This window comes from Periophthalmus magnuspinnatus, chromosome 22 (genome assembly GCF_009829125.3).
Source record: "Periophthalmus magnuspinnatus isolate fPerMag1 chromosome 22, fPerMag1.2.pri, whole genome shotgun sequence".
Taxonomy (NCBI): Eukaryota; Metazoa; Chordata; class Actinopteri; order Gobiiformes; family Gobiidae; genus Periophthalmus; species Periophthalmus magnuspinnatus.
The window spans coordinates 24,513,345-24,536,177 of record NC_047147.1 but is presented as its reverse complement, the minus strand read 5'-3'; the positions used below and the strand labels follow the sequence as shown (position 1 = coordinate 24,536,177).

At 43.8% G+C, this 22,833-nt stretch overlaps 1 protein-coding gene across 1 annotated transcript in view; it reads left to right on the top strand.

Moving 5' to 3' along the window:
• The window catches only part of LOC129457326 (A-kinase anchor protein 6-like), a 65,100-nt gene extending 43,051 nt beyond the window's left edge, over positions 1 to 22,049 (top strand). The window contains exons 7-12 of the mRNA XM_055230940.1: positions 2,191 to 2,274; positions 2,545 to 2,721; positions 11,534 to 13,918; positions 15,781 to 16,325; positions 17,609 to 17,671; positions 20,199 to 22,049. Of these exons, the coding sequence (XP_055086915.1) occupies positions 2,191 to 2,274; positions 2,545 to 2,721; positions 11,534 to 13,918; positions 15,781 to 16,325; positions 17,609 to 17,671; positions 20,199 to 20,268 (3,324 nt within the window). The 3' untranslated portion in view covers positions 20,269 to 22,049. The remainder of the gene's footprint in view (positions 1 to 2,190; positions 2,275 to 2,544; positions 2,722 to 11,533; positions 13,919 to 15,780; positions 16,326 to 17,608; positions 17,672 to 20,198) is intronic.
• Positions 22,050 to 22,833: the final 784 nt, after the last annotated feature.

Here is a 22,833-nt window from a genome sequence, read left to right as displayed (position 1 = left end):
TTAGTCCTGGTTTAGTCCTGGGTTAGTCCTGGGTTAGTCCTGGGTTAGTCCTGGGTTAGTCCTGGGTTAGTCCTGGTTTAGTCCTGGTTTAGTCCAAGTTTGTTCCTGGTTTGGCCCTAGTTTAGTCCTGGATTAGTCCTGCTTTGGTCCTTGGTTTGGTCCTGGTTTAGTTCTGGTTTGTTCCTCGTTTAGTCCTGGTCTTGCTCTAGTCTTGGTTTAGTCTTAGTCTGTGGAGTGAGGGCAAATCTGAAGGCACCCTCAGTCTTGATCTAGACCTGGTTTAGTCTTAGTTTAGTCCTTGGTTTAGTGAAGTTTTGTTTAATTTTTGGTTTAATCCTGGTGTGGTCTGTTCATCTTTTCTTGGGCGTCTATTTCCAACATTTTGAGGTCTTTTTTCTATTCAGACTATATCCTTTTTTATTTTAAAATGTTAATCAATATGGCAACTGTCCTAATTTTTCATCATTCCAGATCCATGGATAAATGTGTCCAAACAGGTGAAATCTAATCTTAGTGTCCCTATAGAAAATCTCTGTCCCTTAAACATCCACAGTAGAGACAGCAGACACCAGACTATGCAGTGAGACTTAAATGTCCCTGCATATTTACAAGTCCCACACACCGGTAAATCTCACATAGATATAAAGCACAGAATACATGTGTTTTTCAGAGTAAACAGGACACTGCTGATCCTCCCGTGGATTCACACACATGTTTAATATGTCACAGCCGTGTGTTTGAGAACATGTAAATGCAGTACAGAGCCGTGTGAGCTGGTCAGTGTGGGGGTGTGTGTGTGTGTGTGTGGGTGGGTGTGTGTGTGTGTGTGAGTGAGACAAGAACACAACAGAACAGGGACTTGTGAAGCTCCCACCATTACTTTGAATCCCGCTCCAACCTTTGCATACTGTTTTTGTGCCCTTGAGCAAGACACTTCACCCACCTTGCCTTGTATGAATGTGGTGTGTGTGTGTGGGTGTGTGTGTGTGTGTGTCTGAGTGTCTGAGTGTTGGCGTTGATCAGAGAGCCCAATGGCTACAGAAGGCAAGTTTATTTGTATAGCACAAAATAAAGTGCTTTACAATTGATAGAGGAATTACACCGCTGTGCTCTACCAAGGGCACTCGGCTCATACCTTCGTGTCTTGTCCTGTGTCATCAGAGGTATAATACTCCCTACAACAGAAGAATATTGTGTAATTGCGTAGTCTGTTCTGCCCTCTGCCTAAACCCTCTGTGTGTGCTGTGTTGTGTTTAAAGTAGGCCTCTGTGTGTGCTGTGTTATGTTTAAAGTAGGCCTCTGTGTGCTGTTTTTAAAGTAGACCTCTGTGTGTGTGTGTGTTGTTTAAAGTAGGTCTGTGTGTGTGTGCTGTGTTTAAAGTAGGCCTCTGTGTGCTGTGTTTAAAGTAGGCCTGTGTGTGTGTGTTGTGTTTAAAGTAGACCTCTGTGTGTGTGCTGTGTTTAAAGTAGCCCTCTGTGTGTGTGCTGTGTTTAAAGTAGCCCTCTGTGTGTGTGTTGTGTTTAAAGTAGGCCTCTGTGTGTGTTGTGTTTAAAGTAGGCCTCTGTGTGTGTTGTGTTTAAAGTAGGCCTATGTGTGTGTTGTGTTTAAAGTAGGCCTATGTGTGCGTGCTGTTTTTAAAGTAGGCCTCTGTGTGTGCTGTTTTTAAAGTAGGCCTGTGTGTGTGCTGTTTTTAAAGTAGGCCTGTGTGTGTGTGTGTGTGTGCTGTGTTTAAAGTAGGCGTGTGTGTGTGGGGGTGTGTGTGTGTGTGTGTGCTGTTTTTAAAGTAGACCTGTGTGTGTGTGTGTGTGTGTGTGTGTGTGTGTTGTGTTTAAAGTAGGCCTGTGTGTGCTGTTTTTACAGTAGGCCTGTATGTGTGCTGTTTTTACAGTAGGCCTGTGTGTGTGACTCTATGTAAATGAGCTGGACTCTGTCACTGCACACAGCACATTGTGGATTAGCATAAACAGCTGGTGAGGCGCACATACGTTTGATTTCAGACGTGACCTTTGTTTGAGTTGAATAAACAGGTTTAAACAGGTTAGAGTGTGCGGAGCAGAGTGGGAGACTGTGCTAGGCCCTCTGCAGATTATTGGCACACTGACTTTGACTGTCCTTTATGTCTTGTGTGTTGTGAGTGGTTGTGTTTGATGTGATTGTATTTGATGTGAATATATTTGTTGTCTCTTTCAGTCTCTGTGCTCTGACATTCGGGCTCGGCGTCGCGGCGTGTCTTCCGTTCTCAAACTCTGTCAGAAGCTGCTGCAGCAAAATCAGGTACAGCCACAATAATAATAATAATAATAATAATAATAATAATAATAATAATAATAATATAGACGACTATACTTATTCTGGATATGGTTTCTTCAGTATTGACCTATATTAGTCGTACATTGGACTCACATACAACACAGAGGTCTGAGTGACATGTCCCACCCTGGTCCCTGCCATTCTGATGTGTTAATCTGACTCTCTCTCCTCTCTGTCTCTCCTTCTCTCTCTCCTCTCCCTGTCTCCCCTCTGTCTCTCCTCTCTGTGCTTTAGCTGAGCCCCACGGCGGAGCAGGAAATGGGCTCCACGGCGGAGCTGAGCCCTGAGGCGCAGCAGCACCAGGAGGCCCTGCAGCTGCTGTCCATTAACCTGGAGCGGCGCTGGGAGGCCATCGTCATGCAGGCGCTGCAGTGGCAGAACAGACTCAAGAGAGAGCTGGGTGATGAACAGGTGAATTTAAAGAGACACTATTATGGAGCTTTCTCCCATGTTATAATGTTGCTTTCTCATTAAAAACATTCCTGTAGAGGTTTTAGATGTCATCCATGCATCTAGCAATCTCTTCTTGGTCTATTTCAACCCTCCTTACAGTTGGGGGTCAGATTCTGTGTCTCCTCTCACACGTTCACGTCACCTACGCCACAACACGACATAAATATACAAAAACATGATACAAAACAATGCACTACAACTTAACAAACCTGATGTGATGTGCAGTAGTTTCATTAGTGGGATGGAGCTGACTGTGTGGTGATAGTGCTCTGAAGGGGGAGGGACTTAGTGCGGGGAGCAAAGGGAGGGGGGCGTCACAAGCGCAAATGAAACTCCGAAAACATGTGAATACATTGGTGTGGGTAAATATAGCATTCTCAAAACAATGAAGATAACATGGTAATATAAATATGTTGTTTTAGCAGTTAATACCCCATGAAGTAAAATACCCCCTCTTTAATACCCCATGAAGTAAAATACCCCCTCTTTAATACGCCATGAAGTAAAATACCTCCTCTTTAATACCCCATGAAGTAAAATACCTCCTCTTTAATACCCCATGAAGTAAAATACCCCCTCTTTAATACCCCATGAAGTAAAATACCCCCTCTTTAATACCCCATGAAGTAAAATACCCCCTCTTTAATACCCCATGAAGTAAAATACCCCCTCTTTAATACCCCATGAAGTAAAATACCTCCTCTTTAATACCCCATGAAGTAAAATACCCCCTCTTTAATACCCCATGAAGTAAAATACCTCCTCTTTAATACCCCATGAAGTAAAATGCCTCCTCTTTAATACCCCATGAAGTAAAATACCCCCTCTTTAATACCCCATGAAGTAAAATACCCCCTCTTTAATACCCCATGAAGTAAAATACCTCCTCTTTAATACCCCATGAAGTAAAATGCCTCCTCTTTAATACCCCATGAAGTAAAATGCCTCCTCTTTAATACCCCATGAAGTAAAATGCCTCCTCTTTAATACCCCATGAAGTAAAATGCCTCCTCTTTAATACCCCATGAAGTAAAATACCTCCTCTTTAATACCCCATGAAGTAAAATACCCCCTTTTTAATACCCCATGAAGTAAAATGCCCCCTCTTTAATACCCCATGAAGTAAAATACTCCCTCTTTAATACCCAATAGAGGTTAAAAAAATAAATACAATTAAAAAAAAAAAAAAGAAACCCTCTTTAAAACAAAACAGAGGGATTACAGGCTGAAAAGAGAGCTGGGAAATAAATTGGGAAAATATTTAAAATTCTGTGAAAATTATTGAAGAATTGATTGTAAGACGAGTCTGACTTTAATATCAAACAGAGCCTCACGTCCTTTGTCGCGTTGTTGGAGAACTCGCAGTTATTGTTTTTAGTGTGATTTAAACTGCTCCCTCCTCATGAGGCCAGTAAAGGGGCAGACAGGTTAAAGAAATGGATTTGACACAGAGGAGAATCCTGAGAGGTTTGATACGAGCTCAGATCAGGTTTAGTCTCATGTGTTTGTGATGTTTGTGTGAAGGTTTCAATGACTGACTCTGTCTCATAAACTCCACTCCACTGAGCTGAGAGGAGAGGAGGAGGAGGAGAGAGAGAGAGGAGAGAGGACGGGGGGGGAGGTGTGGAGGAGGGGGAGAGGGTGGAGAGAGAGAGGAGAGAGGACGGGGGAGGTGTGGAGGAGGGGGAGAGAGAGGAGAGAGGACGGGGGAGGTGTGGAGGAGGGGGAGAGAGAGGAGAGAGGAGGGGGAGGTGTGGAGGAGGGAGAGAGGGAGGGAAAAGAGAGGAGAGAGGACGGGGAGGTGTGGAGGAGGGGGAGAGGGAGGGAAAAAAGAGGAGAGAGGACAGGGAGGTGTGGAGGAGGGGGAGAGGGAGGGAAAAAAGAGGAGAGAGGACAGGGAGGTGTGGAGGAGGGGGAGAGGGAGGGAAAAGAGAGGAGAGAGGACGGGAGGTGTGGAGGAGGGGGAGAGGGAGGGAAAACAGAGGAGAGAGGACGGGGAGGTGTGGAGAAGGGGGAGAGGGAGGGAAAACAGAGGAGAGAGGATGGGGAGGTGTGGAGGAGGGAGAGAAAAGAGGAGAGGATGGGGGAGGTGTGGAGGAGGGGGAGAGGGAGGGAAAAGAGAGGAGAGACGATGGGGGAGAGAAAAGGTAGGAGAGGAAACAGGATAAGGGAGGTGCGGGGGGGCAGGATGGGGGAGATGCAGATGGGGGAGAGAGGGAGGGACAAGAGGAGGGCGAGAGAAGAGAGGGAGAGGGGAAAGAGGGAGAGGATGCGGAGGTGTGGAGGGGGAGAGCGAAGAGAGGGAGGGCAAAGAGAGTGGAGGGAAAGAGTGGGGAGGTCAGAGGGAATGAGAAGGCAGGGGAGAGAGAGAAGGGAGAGCAAGAGGAAAAGAGAGGGGGAGAGAGAAGAGAAAGTGAGAGAAAGAGGAAGTTAAGAGGGAGGGAATGGGAAAGTGGGAGTAAATGTGAAAGAGAAAAGACAAAGAGGAAAGATAGAGCAGAGATAGTGGGAAAAAGAGGTGAGAGAAAGAGGAAGGAGTAGAGATAGAGGAGAGAAAAATGAGCGGAGGAAGAGAGTGTGAAAGTGGAGGGGACAGGAGAGACATAAGTGACAATAGTTGAGAGAGGTGAGAGCAGATTACCCCTCTCTCTCTCCCTCTCTGTCTCTCTCTCATGTCAAATCAGTGAAACAGAATGAGACACAAACAGTCTGTGTGTATAATACATGTACTACAATACAAGGACTGATACTACATATACTACTGTATACTACTACATATACTACAATACAAGGACTGATACTACATATACTACTGTATACTACTACATATACTACAATACAAGGACTGATACTACATATACTACTGTATACTACTACATATACTACAATACAAGGACTGATACTACATATACTACTGTATACTACTACATATACTACAATACAAGGACTGATACTACATATACTACTGTATACTACTACATATACTACAATCAATCTGTGTGTGAGGCTCTGAGCTAATACACTATAATACATGAACTACAGTACAAGTTCAGATACTGCATACACTACTACACACAATACTAACAGGGGTACAGAGGACGCTCACAGGGTACAGAGGGCGCTCACGGGGTAAAGAGGGCGCTCACGGGGTAAAGAGGGTGCTCACGGGGTACAGATGATGCTCATGGGGTACAGAGGAGGCTCACGGGGTACAGAGGAGGCTCACGGGGTACAGAGGATGCTCACAGGGTACAGAGGACGCTCACGGGGTACAGAGGGTGCTCACGGGGTAAAGAGGACACTCACGGGGTAAAGAGGACGCTCACGGGGTAAAGAGGAGGCTCACGGGGTACAGAGGAGGCTACATCTTTATTTCGAATTTGAATTTATCTTAGTTATATTGAATTTGTGTGTGACAAAACATGAAAGAATCAGTGAATGAGAGACAGAGATGCATTTGGATATGTATTCAGAACAGGCTCTCTCTCTTATCCCTCTCTCTTCCCCCCTATTTCCCCTTCTCCTCCTCTTTACCTCTCCCTCCTCCTCCCCTTCTCCTCTTTTTCTTTCCTCTCATTTTCTTTCCCTTTTCCCAAGCTCTTCCTCCTCTCATTTCTCTCTTCTTTCTCTTTCCTCCCCGCCTCTGTCGCTCTCCTCTCTTTCATCCTCCTGTCCTCTCTTTCCTCCCCCTCTCCCTCCTCCTCTCCTTCTCTCTCCCCTCTTCCCTCCGTCTCTTGAGGCAGTATTATGAGCGCTCCGTGTGTGTGGGGTCAGACTCTGTGACCTGCTGCTATTTGTCTTCTGCTCCACAGTAATGCCTGACTTTATATCAACCACAGAGAGAGGAGGAGAGGGGGAAGAGAGAGGAGAGGAAGCAAGAGGAGGGAGGGGGCAGAGAAAGACAGGAGAGACAGAGGAGAGAGGTAGGGAGAGAGGGGGAGAAATAGAGAGAGATGGATGAGAAAGGGAGGAGGGGGAAGGAGCAAGATAAAAAAGAGCAGGGAAAGAGAGACGAAGGAGGGAGATAGAGAGGAGAGGGAATGAGCGAAGGAGGGAAAAAAGAAAAGGAAGAGAGGGAGGCAAAGAGACAGAGTAGGAGGAAGAGGGAGAAAGGGAGGAGCGGTAGCGAGGAAGAGAAAAAAGAGGAGGGAGAGAAAGAGACAGGGAGCGGAAGTAAGAGAAAAAAGAGGAGAGAGGGAGGGAAGGAAAGGGAGCGAGAGAGACTGAGTTGGAGAGAGGGAGGAAGAAGAGAGAGAGGAGAAATAGATGGAGAGAAGAAGGGTTAAGGGGAAGAAAGGGAGAGATGCTGTGTAGGCAGGGAGAGGGGGGTAGAGAGAGAAAGAAAGGAGAAAGGGAGACAAACAGAAAAGACAGAAAGGAAGGGTGGGTTGAGAGTGGAAAAACGGAGGGGAGAGAGATAGAGGAGCAGTGTTTCTGAACTTCATAACACCCTGTCAGTCAGAGTGTGGAGTCAGTGCAGAGGAGAGAGAGGCAGAGAGAGAGAGAGAGACAGAGGGAGTAAAGAGATAGAGAGAGGGAGTAAAGAGACAGAGAGAGGGAGTAAAGAGACAGAGAGGGAGTAAAGAGACAGAGAGAGGGAGTAAAGAGATAGAGGGAGTAAAGAGACAGAGAGAGGGAGTAAAGAGATAGAGAGAGGGAGTAAAGAGATAGAGAGAGGGAGTCAAGAGACAGAGAGAGGGAGTCAAGAGACAGAGAGAGGGAGTAAAGAGACAGAGAGAGGGAGTAAAGAGATAGAGAGAGGGAGTAAAGAGATAGAGAGAGGGAGTAAAGAGATAGAGAGAGGGAGTAAAGAGACAGAGGGAGTAAAGAGATAAGGAGAGGGAGTAAAGAGATAGAGAGAGGGAGTAAAGAGATAGAGAGAGGGAGTCAAGAGACAGAGAGAGGGAGTCAAGAGACAGAGAGAGGGAGTAAAGAGACAGAGAGAGGGAGTAAAGAGATAGAGAGAGGGAGTAAAGAGATAGAGAGAGGGAGTAAAGAGATAGAGAGAGGGAGTAAAGAGACAGAGAGAGGGAGTAAAGAGATAAGGAGAGGGAGTAAAGAGATAGAGCACAGAGCAGACAGAGGAACTGTAAACACTGAATCTTTTAACGACTCAAACTCTGGAGCAGTAAACTGTGAAACACAAGTGAGCGAGTGTGTGCCAGGGTCAGAGCACACACACACACACACACACACACACACACACATATACACATGTGCCTTTAGCATGTACAGCGCACTTCCTGATTTTTTCTGTCTGAAAAAGGTGAAAAACAAAGCTAGTTTATTTTAAACGGTTTGCAGTGGTTCAAAGTCACTCCTCACTTACTTTATCCACTCTGAGCGTCCTAATTATTCACCATGATGAGTTTATAAACACTTTTCACAACTTTCAGAAACCAGCTCGAAATTTTGACATCACAGTAATGCTAACGACGACTAGCATGCTAACTGTGCACTAGCACTTACTTCCTGCTTTGTGGACCATAAAAATGATTTATAATTAGATGCAGACACCAACTGTGACCATTTTAGAAAGAAAAAAAATAAAAAATTCCCCAAATTTCAAAACAGCTGTGATTGGCTTAATCCCAAAGTAGGAGGAGTCAGGCATTATCCCCAATAAATAAATGTGTCTAGTTTCCCCATGCAAAAGTTTTCTATATTAGTATCACATAGTAAATGTATCTCGAGTGTGGCCGAATCTCCCTGTATCTTCAAACTGTGAGGTCTTTCCCATGATGCTCTCTGGCTCTGTTGTCACGGCGTCGGGGAAAGCCCAGGGAGGAGGTGGTCGGCCATTTTTCATTTTATAGTTTGTGGATTGTGTGTGTCAGGGAAACAGGAGCAGTTTGTGATGAACATAAAACCATAAATCATACCCACAGGAGAACAGAGCGCCAGAACTTCTGCAGGGACTTTTAGTTTTCTTAAGAAATATTTAAGTATTCTTTGTGATACTCAGGGATATTTGCAGTTCAAGGGCTAGTCCTGGTCTAGTCCTGGTCTAGTCCTGGTCTAGTCCTGGTCTAGTTCTGGTCTAGTCCTGGTCTAGTCCCAGTGTAGACCTGGTTTTAGGCCTGATGTGATGCCTCTTTTGTGGGGTGGTTAATCTTGAGTGGTCAGTGTCTGTGGGGCATTAGCACTGATTTAGCCCTGGTTTAATTTTGATTTAGATTTGATTTAGTTCTGTTGAAGACTTGGTTTGTTCTGGACCTCTTGGTTCAGCCCAGGTTTAGTCCTGTTTTTGTCCTGTTCAGTCCTGGTACAGTCCTGGTTTAAACCTGCTTTTGTCCTGGTTTAGTCCTGGTTTAGTACTGTTTCAATCCTGGTACAGTCCTGTTTTAATCCTGGTTTAGCCCTGGCTTAGTTCTTGTTCAGTCCTGGTACACTCTTGTTTAAACCTGCTTTTGTCCTGGTTTAGTCCTTGTTTAATCCTGATTTAGTCTTGGTTTAGTCCTTGTTCAGTCCTGATTTAGTGCTGTTTCAATCCTAGTACAGTCCTGTTTTAATCCTGGTTTAGTCCTGGTTTATACCCGGTTTAAGTCCTGGTTTACTCCTGTTTTAGTCCATCTTTAGTCCTGGTTTAGTCCTGTTTCAGTTCTCTTTCAGTCCTGGTTTAGTCCTGTTTTTGTCCTGTTCAGTCCTGGTACAGTCCTGGTTTAAACCTGCTTTTGTCCTGGTTTAGTCCTTGTTTAATCCTGGTTTAGTCCTGGTTTATACCCGGTTTAAGTCCTGGTTTACTCCTGTTTTAGTCCATCTTTAGTCCTGGTTTAGTCCTGTTTCAGTCCTGGTTTAGTGCTGTTTCAGTCCTATTTCAGTCCTGGTTTAGTCCTAGTTTAGTCCTGTTTCAGTCCTGTTTCAGTCCGGGTTTAGTCCTGTTTCAGTTCTGTTTCAGTCCTGGTTTAGTCCTGTTTCAGTCCTGGTTTAGTCCTGGTTTAGTCCTGTTTCAATCCGGGTTTAGTCCTGTTTCAGTCCTGGTTTAGTCCTGTTTCAGTCCTGGTTTAGTCCTGTTTCAGTCCTGGTTCAGTCCTGTTTCAGTCCTGGTTTAGTCCTGTTTCAGTCCTGGTTCAGTCCTGTTTCAGTCCTGTTTCAGTCCTGTTTCCTGGTTGCAGGTGCTGCTGCTTGGAGTTGTTGATTATAAAACAGTTCCTTGTTGATTTTTATTGAGACAGACAGAACGTGATGTTTATTTGTGCCTCTTCAAATGAAAGTGACAGAGATTCAAACGCTCGGATCATTTCAGCGAAAGTCGAACGCTCTCCAGCTCGTAAATCTACCACAAAATACCCACAAACCCACAGACAAAGAAATGAATTATTCACACAAGACTCCAGAGACACAAGCAAATAGAGAATCAAAGAGAGGAACTACAGCAGGGTAATTATACAAACTGTTCAGAGGAGGGACAGGAGGAGGAGAGAGCGAGAGGAAAGGAGGGAGGAGAGGAGGGGCAGATGGGAGGGAGTGGAGGAGGAGATGAACTACAGCAGGGTAATTATAGAAACTGTTCAGAGGAGGGGACAGGAAGGGGAAGAGAGGAGGTGACAGAGGAGGGAAGGAGAGAGGGGGCAGGATGGAGGAGGGAAAGAGGGAAGGAGGAGAGAGATGGATCAGGAGAGGAACTACTACTGTTCAGTGGATGGGACAGGAGGGAGGAGAGGGAGAGAGTCAAGGAGGAGAGAGGGAGAGGAGGAGAGGAACTGCCGCACTGTAATTGTACAAGCTGTTCAGAGGATGGGACAGGAGGGAGAGAGGGAGGAAAGGAAAAGGACGGGAGGGAGGAAGAGGAGGAGATGGGGAGGTGTAAGAAGACAAGACGTTCATTTACTTCTAACTGTCTGAACAAATGCAAATGAAGGAGTACAGTGATGTTAGCAGTGTAATCTCAGACCCGGTATGTGTTGGATATAATACGATGAGTGTAATCCCTCGCCCGTCCAGCAGGTGGCACGGACCTAAAGTGTCAGAGGTCATCTAGGTTTTTAACATCGTTTGGACTTGCACATGCACAGGTCCTCTCCAGTTTGGCCTCGCAGACTTAAGAGGCTATAAACTTCTGCTTTACTGCACTTTCTCCTCCGTCGCACTCTGATCGTGGTGAGATGTTTCTGTTCTGAGCTACAGCTGCCTTGGGTCAAGCTGACAGAGACATGGCCATTCTGTGCATCTGTCCAACTGCTCTAGGTTTATATTATTATAAGCTTCTCCAGGTCAAACACCGCTTTTATCCCGGTACATGTCAAACCTGATGTATTATCATTATTTCACGTTCGTTCTGGATGTTCTGTTCTGTCTTGAGGCTCGTTTGGAGAGACCAGTGAGCAGGACGTTACAGTCGTCTAACCTACTGGAGACAAACACATGGGAAACATCCAAACTATGAATGACACATGTGGAATGTAGCAAAATAAAAATAACCCAAACTTCTTTCAGATTTTAGATTTTTAAAAATAGAAAGGCTATTTTTCAAAATCTAAAATCTTTTATCTCTTGGAAATCATTTGTTATTGTGAAGCTCACTGAGAGTCCAAGGGTTTGCAGTGGTGTCAACAAAGCAAAAGATGGACACTCGAATCAAAAATATTTAAAAATGTATATTTAGTAGAGTTATTTCACTTTTTTCTTGACTACATAAGTCCATAGATCTTGGTTCGTATATTTTATGTCTTGTGTTTTATATCAAATGTAGAAAATGGTAAACCCAAACACGACACAACCTCCTGCATTTCTTTTAAACTCACATTATTTCTACTCTTTCTGTCGTCAGGTCCCTGGAAACTTCCTGGAGCCCGGATTGGTCGACCTCCACCAGATCACCTCGGCTCAAAATGTGGGAACGTCTGGAATTTTAACAGATGACTCGTGGGAATGGGACGAGACAGACATGACCATCTCCGAATCCAACGAGGAAATAAAAGGACCGGATTTAACCCACGATTTACCTGCTCAAAATGGCTCAACTTTCAATGCAAACCCACAAAAAACTGCAAATTCTACCAATGTTTATCAAGTTTATAACCTTCACGATGTGGAGTTGTACAAACAGCCACAATTCCCACTCGCAAATTTGAAAAACAAACCTGGAAAGCATAACTTGTTGACAAAATCATTGAGCAAAGATTCTTCATTTTCTTCTGTGGAATCTTTACCGGATATTTTAGGAGGAATTATGAACCAAAAGCAGGACAAATGGAACGGGAAAGTTAAGAAAGGTATTGAACGTGGAATATCGGTGAACAGTCGTAGATCGGAAAGTGAAAGTGGAATTGACACCGGAGATACAGAGACGGCAAACTCGGAAATACAAGATTTTGAGGATAAAGTTGATGATGGAAAAATGAATGAAAGATGGAAGTTGGAAAGGAATACTGAGGAAGACATTGAAAGTTTCAGTACGGATTTTGAAAGAACGCAAGATTTTTTGGGCAAGAAAAGTTACATGCAAAATCGGAAGCCTCGGAAAGGGGAAGCAGTTGAAATTTTGATAAACGGACGTGGAATTTTAACTCCTGCTGATTCTGATTCCGATTTAGAATTTGAATCGGCAAAACCATTTCAGGAATTAAACTTTGAGCAAAAATCTGGCTTAGAAAATCGGTTCAGCCCTGTTTTATCACATGGTTCGTCCCTTGAATCGTTGCTAGCGATGGGCGTGGAACTGTTCCCAATGCAGCGTAGTGCTTCCTTTGACAACACAAATCGTAACGTGGACACACAAAATGAGGAAACTGTGGAAAAACAAGATTTAAATTTAGGAAAAGTTGTTGAAAATTCATCCGAGGAGCTAAGCAGACGCACACTAGATTTGTTACAACGACTTGAAAACATCCAGAGCCCGATAGGAGGCAAGATGACCCGTAGCGTTTCGGATATGGCTCTAATTAGCATGTCTCCGAACCGAATTCCTGCTTCTCCGTCTCTTGGTGGGAAAATCTCTCCATTGTCTGGGATTTCTTCCCATTTAAGTCCACCATCTTTGGTGCAGGAAAGCTCCACGACCACTTCTATGATTGAACTGAGCGGTATTGACGATTTGTCTCAAAATTCAGACGATTTCAAACACAAGTACTTCATCCCCGCTAGTGCCGTGAATGCTAACTACTGCAAAAAGCATGGGAATAGACTGGACGAAGTGGATGGAGCTAGCTTAAGCATGGTGGTCAATGTATCGTCAGCGTGCACAGATGATGAAGATGATAACAGTGACCTTCTGTCATCGTCGACGCTAACGGAGGAGGAGCTAGGAGTGAGGGATGAAATGGAGGACAGATTTAGTGCTACATCGTCTGCTAATGAGGAAGAATTTGACTCACCATTTGGGTTGGATTACATGCAAAAAGAGCTAAAAAACTGGATCCAAACGCCATTTTCCAAATCGGAAATCGGGCTGAAAGATGAGCTACAATGTGGATCCAACCTCCACCGCAACGAAAACGTGGAGAAGGCATTTTTAAATTCGTCGAAGCTCATTGGAAATAAGAGAAACAAAAATGCTGAGGAAGAAAACCGACGTAACGCGACCAGAAGCTACATTAGCCAATTCGTGGATGATGTTGAGAACGGGAACGTTGACCAAAGTTGTTTAAAAAGCAAAGATGCAGACGATGAACTGTTACGAGAAGAATCTAGCCTTTTTACGAAGAAATCTGAGACGCTTCGAGATTTTTATGCAAATACCGAAGAAATAGCACAAGATATGAGCGAGTTTTTCTCACAATCTGAAAACGGAAAGCAAGACGGTTCTAAAAGTTCCTCGTATTTAGTCGGACAGTTAAAGGGCGAACTTCCATGCCACAATTCCTCTGTGCAGTCTCCGCCTTTGACAACAGAGGACTCAACTTCCCATGATGCACTGCGCAAAAAGACCAACGGAAGGAAAGCCATAACGATTCAGGAGAAGTTTAAGTTCATGTCTCTGGTGCAGGAGCAGGCCAAACGGGAAGTGAGAGAGAGGGATTTTCACAATAAAAGACGTCATGGCGCTCACTGCTGCAGCCACCATCCTGGAACGTTTTATTCTGAAGAGCCAAAGCCGCAGGAGGAGAACGTGCACGACTTTGTGATGGAAATTATGGACCTGACCAACACGAGAAGGAACAGAGACGAGATGGAGACGAGAGCGGAGACAGTGGGAGCACATATAAGAGAGAAGGTATAAAACCACACAACATCTGCAGATTAAGGGATACTAAAGATACTAAAGGGATACTACAGGATGGGAGGGCATCTGACACACAGGGAGGATGGGAGGGTAAATGACACACAGGGATACAGGAGGATGGAAGGGATTTTTAAAAATATTTAAATTATAATAAATTAAAAATGACGTACTAATTTTTATGGTCTTAAAAACAAAACCAGAACTAAATAGTTTCCAGTGATCCAAAGTTATTCCTCACTTCACCATCCTAATTATTCACCACGATGAGTTTATAAGCACTTTTTACAACTTCCTGATTCTCTGACAACCTTAAGAGCTGCTTATACAATATATCTGTTCTGTGGCCAGACACATTTTGCTCAAATACATGAGAAAAAATTTGGTACAGGGCCATTTACTACAGGTCCATTTTTTTTTTTTTTTATGATTTTCAAAGTATTAAATTTCGGGACTCCATTCTTGAACATTAAATTGGTTTGGCTTATGAAACATCTGCCTTCCCCAGAGTTTTGTCACATTTTTAAGGCAGCTAAAATGATGATATTAGATCAGCTAATCTAAATCAGCTCTGTTTAATGAATGCATGTTGAAACGATATTATGAATTTCACTCTGAAACGGATGAAGTTTTGCTCTGCGTCCTGTGTGACCCTGGGTTCCTTTGACTCAAATGTAAAAAGTCTTTCCGTTTTAATGTGTGCACCCAAACGCGCTAATTCAATAAACCGCTTCATAGATCAGAGACGCAGCAATAATGATGAATCCTGCGTCCCTGATCAGAAAGTCATCAGTCCCGCCCCCAGCGCACTTTCATACAGACAAGTAAGAGCAGCGACAATTTACAATCAGTATGTAGATCCAGACGAAGTGACCACAGAAGACAAGATCCGAGCTGAAATGAACCAAATGATGAGTGTTTTCAGTTTGAGAGAAGAACTCAGCCTAAATATACAGAGTTTGTGTGATAAACGTGTGAATGAAACAAAACACAACTCCAGGTGAATCCATAGATTAAAAATATATGACATTTTGAAGACTAAACTCAGACTAAACCATTTCATTGAAGGCAAGGCAAGTTTATTTGTAAACTTCAGGAAGACTGTTCCAGGTTTTAGCTGCATAAAACTGAAACACTGATTCTCCATGTTTAGTCCTGACTGTGTGCACCAGCAGGAGGCCGGTCCCTGAAGTCCTCATAGGTTCATCATCTCATCAAACTTTAGAGCAGAGCTATTTGGCAAACTGGACTTTTCAGAGGCTTTAACCATATTAAAGTCTGTTCTCTGCACCATTTACTCACCCAAAGTCACATTTACAGAGAGTCGTGCATGTTTGAGTAATCTTTAATCGCTTATTTTCCATTTTGCCGATCTACGCCCATTTTCACCTCCACCCGTACAAGCCCACTGTGACGTACACGCCCACTGTGACGTACCACTGCCGTCTCCAGTTTTATCTTCTGATGTTTACACCGACATCAGCTCCCATTTGGCACCGCCGTTTTCTAACACAGAAGTCACTGTACTTTTTTCCTTTATTAAGTCGTTTTCTTTTATTTATTGATTTAATGCAAGACAGAAACATAGTAATCAGTCAAAGTGATGATAAGACATACCAAGATATAGCGTGGTTTGTAGACCTAACAGCTGTTTACACTTGTATGTGACAAGTCTGTGAAAAAATAAATAAATCCAAAACAAAAAAGTTGTTTTAGATGAATATTGTGATTTAAAATGTGGGTGTCATAGATCATAACTATAGAGCAGACACAAGCACAATATGTCTGATTTAACGACTAAAACCGGCCTAAAAACTTGAAGTCAAACCATGATCTATTCCCTGTTTGCTGTGCAGGTGCTGGAGCATTCTCATCGCTCGGTTCAGCTCAGAAACGGCGACTTCTACTCGTATCTGTCTCTGTCCTCTCACGACAGCGACTGTGGAGAGGTGCTGCAGATGTTAGACCACAAAAACAACTCGTCCTCCAGCAATTCCCCCACGCCTCGCCTCAGCTCTCCCAGCCCGGAACATTTTAGGAAAACTACGCCGGAACACTCCCTGACGATCCAGGAGAGAGAGGGGAAATCCGACCCCAACCCGATCCACGCGCTCAGCCCGGATATCCGCGATGAGGAGACACTATTCCCAGCCTGTACCGAGGAGGTGTATCTGGGACCTCCGCTCTGCTACAGCCTCTCTGCTCCTAAAAGACAGAAAAGACCCCAACAAAACCAGGATTCAGGAAGACCAGAGGAAGTACTAGGAGAGTCAGGTCTGAGGTTTGATTCCGGGAACATGAGAGGGAAGAGTCCGAGCTACTATTCAGTCCTGGAGAGAAGAGAGCGAGAAGAGGAGGAGGAGGAGGAGAGATGGGCTCACCAAACAGGAGCTGGAGACAGGTGAGGAGTCACAGTAACTACTATATAAACACATGGTTCAATAAAGGGCAGATGGAACAATTATTTTTGATGGGAAGTATTTAACCTGGTACTTTTTCTGTTTATTTATTTTAGCTCCAGTTATTTTTAATCATGTACATTTAGAAGTTTAGTTTTTGGAAGAATTCTGCTTTAGGGTTTTTGTGTCGGTGGCATAAATTAGTTTCAATATGAGCCTTTATTCTCTGGTCTGGTCCCTGGTCTCTAGTCTGGTCTTTAGTCTGGTCTTTAGTCTGGTCTTTAGTCTCTGGTCCGGACTCTGGACCTGGTCTAGAGTCCGGTCTTGGGTCTAAGTTCTTATCTAAATCCCCTCAGACTATCCAGAGGAAACTAAAGCCAAAGATCCAAAATGGCCGCCCTAAAGACCCCGATAAAAGTCTCCAGACAAATGAATCTTTAAATGATCCTGATTATTCTCAGATCACACACACAGATAAACAGAGAGAGAGAGAGAGGAGAGATGGAGAGAGAGGAGAGGAGAGAGAGAAAAATAAAGAGGAGAGAGTGACAGAGGAGAGGGGCTCAGGTACAGAGAGGCAGGGATAGGGATGGCAGCCACTTTTCCATCAGTCTGATAGTGTCTCTTTCTTTCTTTCTTTCTCCTCTCCCTTTCTTTCTCCCTACCTGTCCTCCCTCTATGTATCTTCTCTTTCTCTCTGCCATTTCCCTCCTCACTCTCTACCTGTCTCTTCCTCCCTCTTCTCTCTCCCTTTGTTTTTATCTTGTCTCTTCTCTCCTCTCCCCCGCTCTCTCTTTTGTTGCTCTCTTTCTACCTATCCTCTTTCTGTCTCTCTTTACTTTCTCTCCCTCCCTTTTCTGTGTTGTTGTCTCTCTCTCCCCCTCTCCTCTTTATCTTCCTGCTTGTATCCGCTCCTCCCCTCCGCTTCTTCTTTTTCTTTTTTTGTCTCTCTTGCCTTTGTGCTCCAACTTTCTTTCCCTTTCTCTCTTTTCATCTCTCCCCCTCCCTCTCCTGCCCCTCCTCCTCTCCCTTTCCCCCTCTCCCTCTCTTCTCTTCTCTTCTCTTCTCTTCTCTGTTTGTTTATTTGTCAGATTTATTCTGTGTAAACTTTCCCTGTTTGGCTTTACTCACACATTAGTTTGAACCAATTAAAAAAGACAGATTTCCATGTTTTTCATTCACAACTTTTGACAAACAAAAATCCTTCACCACAGAATTGATTCACTCTCGTCTCTTTTTCCGCCCTCCATCTTCCCTCCCTCCCTTGTTCCCTTGTTTCCTTCAGGGAGCTGTCAATCATCCCGTGCGTCCTGTCTGAGGGCGGAGTCAGAGGAGGGACTCAGCGACGGTGAGTTTCATTTATTCCATTATTCTTACACTTAAAGTCTCACTCACGCTCACACAGAACACAGGGGTGAAGTGTCTTGCCCAAGGACAGGTCAGAGTTGGAACTGAACCACCAAACTTCCAGTTAAGAGGCGCTGGCTGTACCCCCTGAGCCGCATCTGTGACACATGTCTGATATTAAAGCAGTGTTTTTAGGGTTAATGTGATCGCAGATTTAATCATCCACAGACAAAGAGCACACAGCCTCAGGACACACACCAGTGGAGTACACCGTGTACCTCTGTGTGTACTCCTCTCTAGTATTTCTAGTGTGTGTGTGTGCGTGTGCGTGTGCGTGTGCGTGTGTGTGTACTACCGTTGTACCTGTGTATTTGGTGTCAGAATACTAGTGTGTACTTTTCCTACATTGCTCATGGGCTGTGTACTTGGACACCTGACGTAGTATCAGAAGTGACAGTAGTAGTAGTATAAGTAGTAATAGGAGGAGGAGTTGTAGTAGGTGTTGTGGTAGTTATGGTAGTAATAAAAGTAGTAGTGGTAGTTATAGTTGTAACAGTAGTAGTAGTATTAGGAACAGTAGTAGAAGTTTCATTAGTTGTAGTATTAGAGTGTATTTGTTGCATTAGCCGTGGGGCAGCTGGAGGCACTGAGAGCCCTCTGCCCTCTCTCCCCCTGTTCCCTTTCTCTTTCTCTCTCTCTCTCTCTCTGCTTCTCCCTTTCCCCCTTGCCCTCTCTCTAACTCTCTAACTCATCCCTTTCTCTCCTGCTTTATTCTTTAACACTCTCTCTGCCTCTCCCTCTCTCTCCCCACCTCTCTTTCCGCCCTCTTTCCCTCGCTCTCACTCTCTCTCTCCCCCTCCCTTCTTCTTCCCTCTCTCTCTCTCACCGTTCCACCTCTTCTTCCTCCCTCTTTCTCTCTCTCCCCTTTCTCCTCTCTCCTTCCTCCCTCCCTCTCTCTTCCCTCCCTCCCTCCCTCCCTCCCTCTCTCTCTCCCTCTCTCTGACCAGGACTGTCTCATTAATCACCCGCTCAAACTACAGAGACAAAGAGTGTTTTTTGTTTTTTTTCAGTTCAAACCTGTTTTTTGGGTTTGAGCCTCGTCTCTAAATCCTCCTGGACTTTTGGGTTCATTAAACATAAATAATAACCAATATGAAGAATCGTAAAGAATCGTTTGTGAATTCACCTCTTTAAATATTCATCTTATTTACTCGTTTGTCCCTGCTCAGCTGCATTCTCTCTTTCTCTCACATTAGAAACTTTTAGCTCTCTCTCTCTTTCCCTCTCTCCCTTCCCCTCTTTCAATTTCTCTCTCTCTGTCAGATTAGAGTGTGTGTGTTTAGCTCTCTCTCCTTCTCTCTCTTTGTCTTTGTTCTCACCTTCCTTCTTTTCTCACCCTCTCTTTCTACAACTCTTTCACATTGGCTCCCCCACCATCTCTCTCTCCCTCTCATCCATCCCCCTCTTTCTCTCACTCTGTCATATTAGTGACACAGTGGTTTAGCCCCCACCATCTTTTCTCTTTTACTCCATCTTTCCCTCCTGCTCTCCCCCTTTTCCCTCCCTCTCTTTCTCCCTCTCTCAGTCTGTCCCTCCCCCTCTCCTCCCTCAGTCTGACCCTCTCTTCCTCCCTCTCTCTTCCTCCCTCTCTCTTCCTCCCTCTCTCTTCCCTCCTTCTCTCTCCCCTCCCTCAGTCCGTCACTCTCTCCCCTCCCTCTCTCGTCTGACCCTCTGTCTTCCCTCTCTGTCTGACCCTCTGTCTTCCCTCTCTGTCTGTCCCTCTCTTCCTCCCTCTCCCTCCCCTCCCTCTCCTCCTCCTCCCTCTCTTCCTCCCTCTCTTCCTAACTCTCCCTCCCCTCCCTCCCTCCCCTCCCTCTCTCCTCCTCTCCGTCCCCTCGCTCTCTCCTCCTCCCTCAGTCCCTCCCTCTCCCTCCCCTCGCTCTCTCCTCCTCCCTCTCTCCCCTCCCTCTGTCCCTCCCTCTCCGTCCCCTCCCTCTCTCCTCCTCCCTCTCCCCTCCCTCAGTCCCTCCCTCTCCGTCCCCTCGCTCTCTCCTCCTCCCTCTCTCTCCCCTCCCTCAGTCCCTCCCTCTCCCTCCCCTCGCTCTCTCCTCCTCCCTCTTTCCCCTCCCTCAGTCCCTCCCTCTCTCCCCCCCTCAGTCCCTCCATCTCTCCCCTCCCTCTCCTCCCTCTCAGTCCCTCCATGTCCCTCCCTCTCTCCTCCTCCCTCTCTCTCCTCCTCCCTCTCTCTCCCCTCCCTCAGTCCCTCCCTCTCTTCCTCCCTCGTTCACATTATAGACAGTGTTTTTTGCCTGCAGCGTTGGATGACCCTCTGCAGCCCCCGTCCTCTCTCTCTCTCTCCTCCCCCCTCCACCTGTTCCTCTGTTCATCACAACAACACAGAACTGCAAAAACACAACCTTTACAAACACTGAAATAAAACATGATAATCGCACATTTACATAGAACATCAAGTTAAACCACTTTAAATTTTAAAAAGAAAATAACGATTGTTTTTTTTTCTCCTTCAGTTTCCCTGGAGAGCCTCATCCTCCTGGAGACCCGTCCTTAGGGGACCCTGCTGGACCCTCTCCCCACTGAAGAGGCCTGGTTCTGGGCTGCGTGTGAGCGGACACCCCCCTCTCTCTCCTGGAGCTTCTCTCCTTTTCACGCTGCACTTAAACTGGATTCAAACCAAACTTTAAGAGAACTTTGAGAGAAGAAACAGGTTTGGAAATCTGGATGGACAGAAAACTGAAACTATAACGACAAGCAACTCATTTATATTCAGATAATACTGTACAATTAGATTTAGCCTCAAATATCTTCACAAATGTACAACAGTAACGTTGAACCAAATCACAGACAAATCTGTTTTTTTATTTTATTTTTAAATTAATTTTCAACCAGTAGGAATTCATTTATTTAGATTTTGTTACATTTCACTTATCGATAGCACTCAGAGGTTTTACATGAAGTCTGCAGTTTGAGTCTTGCCTTTAGTAAAACTGATACTCTGCAGCGATATCAGACTGGGGTGTTCTACATGGATCTCTATGGTGGACTCTTCAGCATAGAGACACAGTGTGTGCATTTACACTGAAAACTCAATACAAATCCCAAAGAAAACTCACCAAAATTATGATCAAACTTCCACTTTTTAAAAAATTTGAAACAGCCAAAAACAATAGCATAAAATGAAAAATGTAACATTTTAGTTTTTGTATAAATCCCAAAGTGATTTAAAGAGCACGTGTTCAAGAGCTCGGGATCAATCTGAGTGTTCATGGTCCTGGAGTTTGATTTTACACAAAAAGGTGAGAGTGACTAACTGAAAAACTGTTGGCTAATGCTAGTTAGCTTGTGTCTAATATTATATGAGAGGGTCTTTTTTAAGCTCATCTGTTGTTCTTCAGATGTGTCAGTTCTTTATGGTCAGATTGTGCTAAAACAAAGCTCAGATTAAAGTCTAATAGAGCTTCAGACAGTGTAGTGCTTACAGTTAGCATCACACCCCCAGTGAATGTTGATGACATCAGCTGCAAAGTATCAACAGTATTTTTCACTCCGTGGGTTATCAGTCTGGTCACCGCTCCCTCCATCACCTCGAGTCAGAACCAAACGAGATCGTCCAATCAGATTTGTTTATTTCAGTGACACACGTGAAACGAAGGAGCTCATTGGTCGCTCATCATTTACAAACAAAATGCCACTTCTCTCCCTCAGATGAACAGAGCTTTGTGCTTCGCTCAGTGATATTTTCATTCTTTCTTTTCTCCTCTTACGCAGCCATGTTTGTTTTGATACAGACCGTGCTTGTCCCTGATTGGCTCACACACCTGTCAATCACGCCCATCTGAGAAATGTGTGTTTTGGATCCCAGGCAAGTTTGAAACAAAAATGCTAAACGAAATGATTTGAATTCAGAAATGAGCACTAAGTTATTTTAAGTGTGTATTTTGTATGGCTTTTTTTATATAGTTTTTAATTTATTCTTATTATAAAGTTGAGTTATGTTTAAGTCTGGACGTGTGGTGCTGCGGATGCGGTTGAGTAGGTTTCACATTATTTATTTTATTATTATGCAATTTTAGGTTTTAAAATGTAGGATATTTAACTGTTTAATGATATTTGGCTTTTTTATTTTTTATACTTTTCACTATAGTTTTTATGAATTTGAAGAGATGTTGACAGTTTTGATAAAGGCCCCATGAGGAAAAGGCTAAATCATTACACAATTCTACACGTGCGTCATTTTTATTATATTTTTAAATTTGTACATAGCGTCGCAAAATTTGACGAAAATAAATAAAATAAAAAATCACCAAATTTATGATCAAACTTCCACTTTTTGAAAAATTTGAAACAGCCACAAATAATAGCATAAAATGAAAAAAATGTAGTTTTCGTATAAATCTCCATAGAAATTTGAAAATTAAATATTTAATTTAATCGATAAATTTCTAACTAAAACAGAATTTCAACATGTAAAGGTCCGATTCAGAGGTTCAGAGTTTGGGCGTCTGTACAGTTAAAATCAGGCTTAAAACAATAGCAGCTAAATTTAAAACTGAACATTATCATTAAAAAAGGAACTCTTCTGTATTACCACCTGATGACATCACAAGGTGGTCAGTTTAACTAATCAATTGCTGTGATTCCCATTGGCAAAGACGCTAACAACTCAACTGAAAGGAATATTTTGGTACATTTTGACCATTTCACTTTTCTTTTTTTTTTTTTTTTTTTTTGCTTCTTTTGATCATTTCTAAAATAAAACAAATATGAAATAGATAAATTATAAAAACTCTTCTCCAGTGAAGTTTCTTCCATTTTCACCTTCTGCCCGAACCATGGCCCCAGATTCAAAAGCGAGATCCATGTGTTAAACTAAACTACCTACATGTGATTATCAAAATAAAAGCGTAAAGACAGACTATACTTAAAGGAAATGCACAAAATCAGGTCCAGACTCTTATTTTGAAAGGCTTTACGATGGTTTCCTGCTGCTACAACTGTCACTGTGCTTCAAAGTTCAAAATGAAGATTGTATTGCAAAACTATTTCACATTTCAAATTCAAAAATAGTTTAAAAAAAAATATGAACTGATTAAAAATGTCCTGAGCAACTTTGGATTTGGACGATAATTTAAAATCACAACCTAA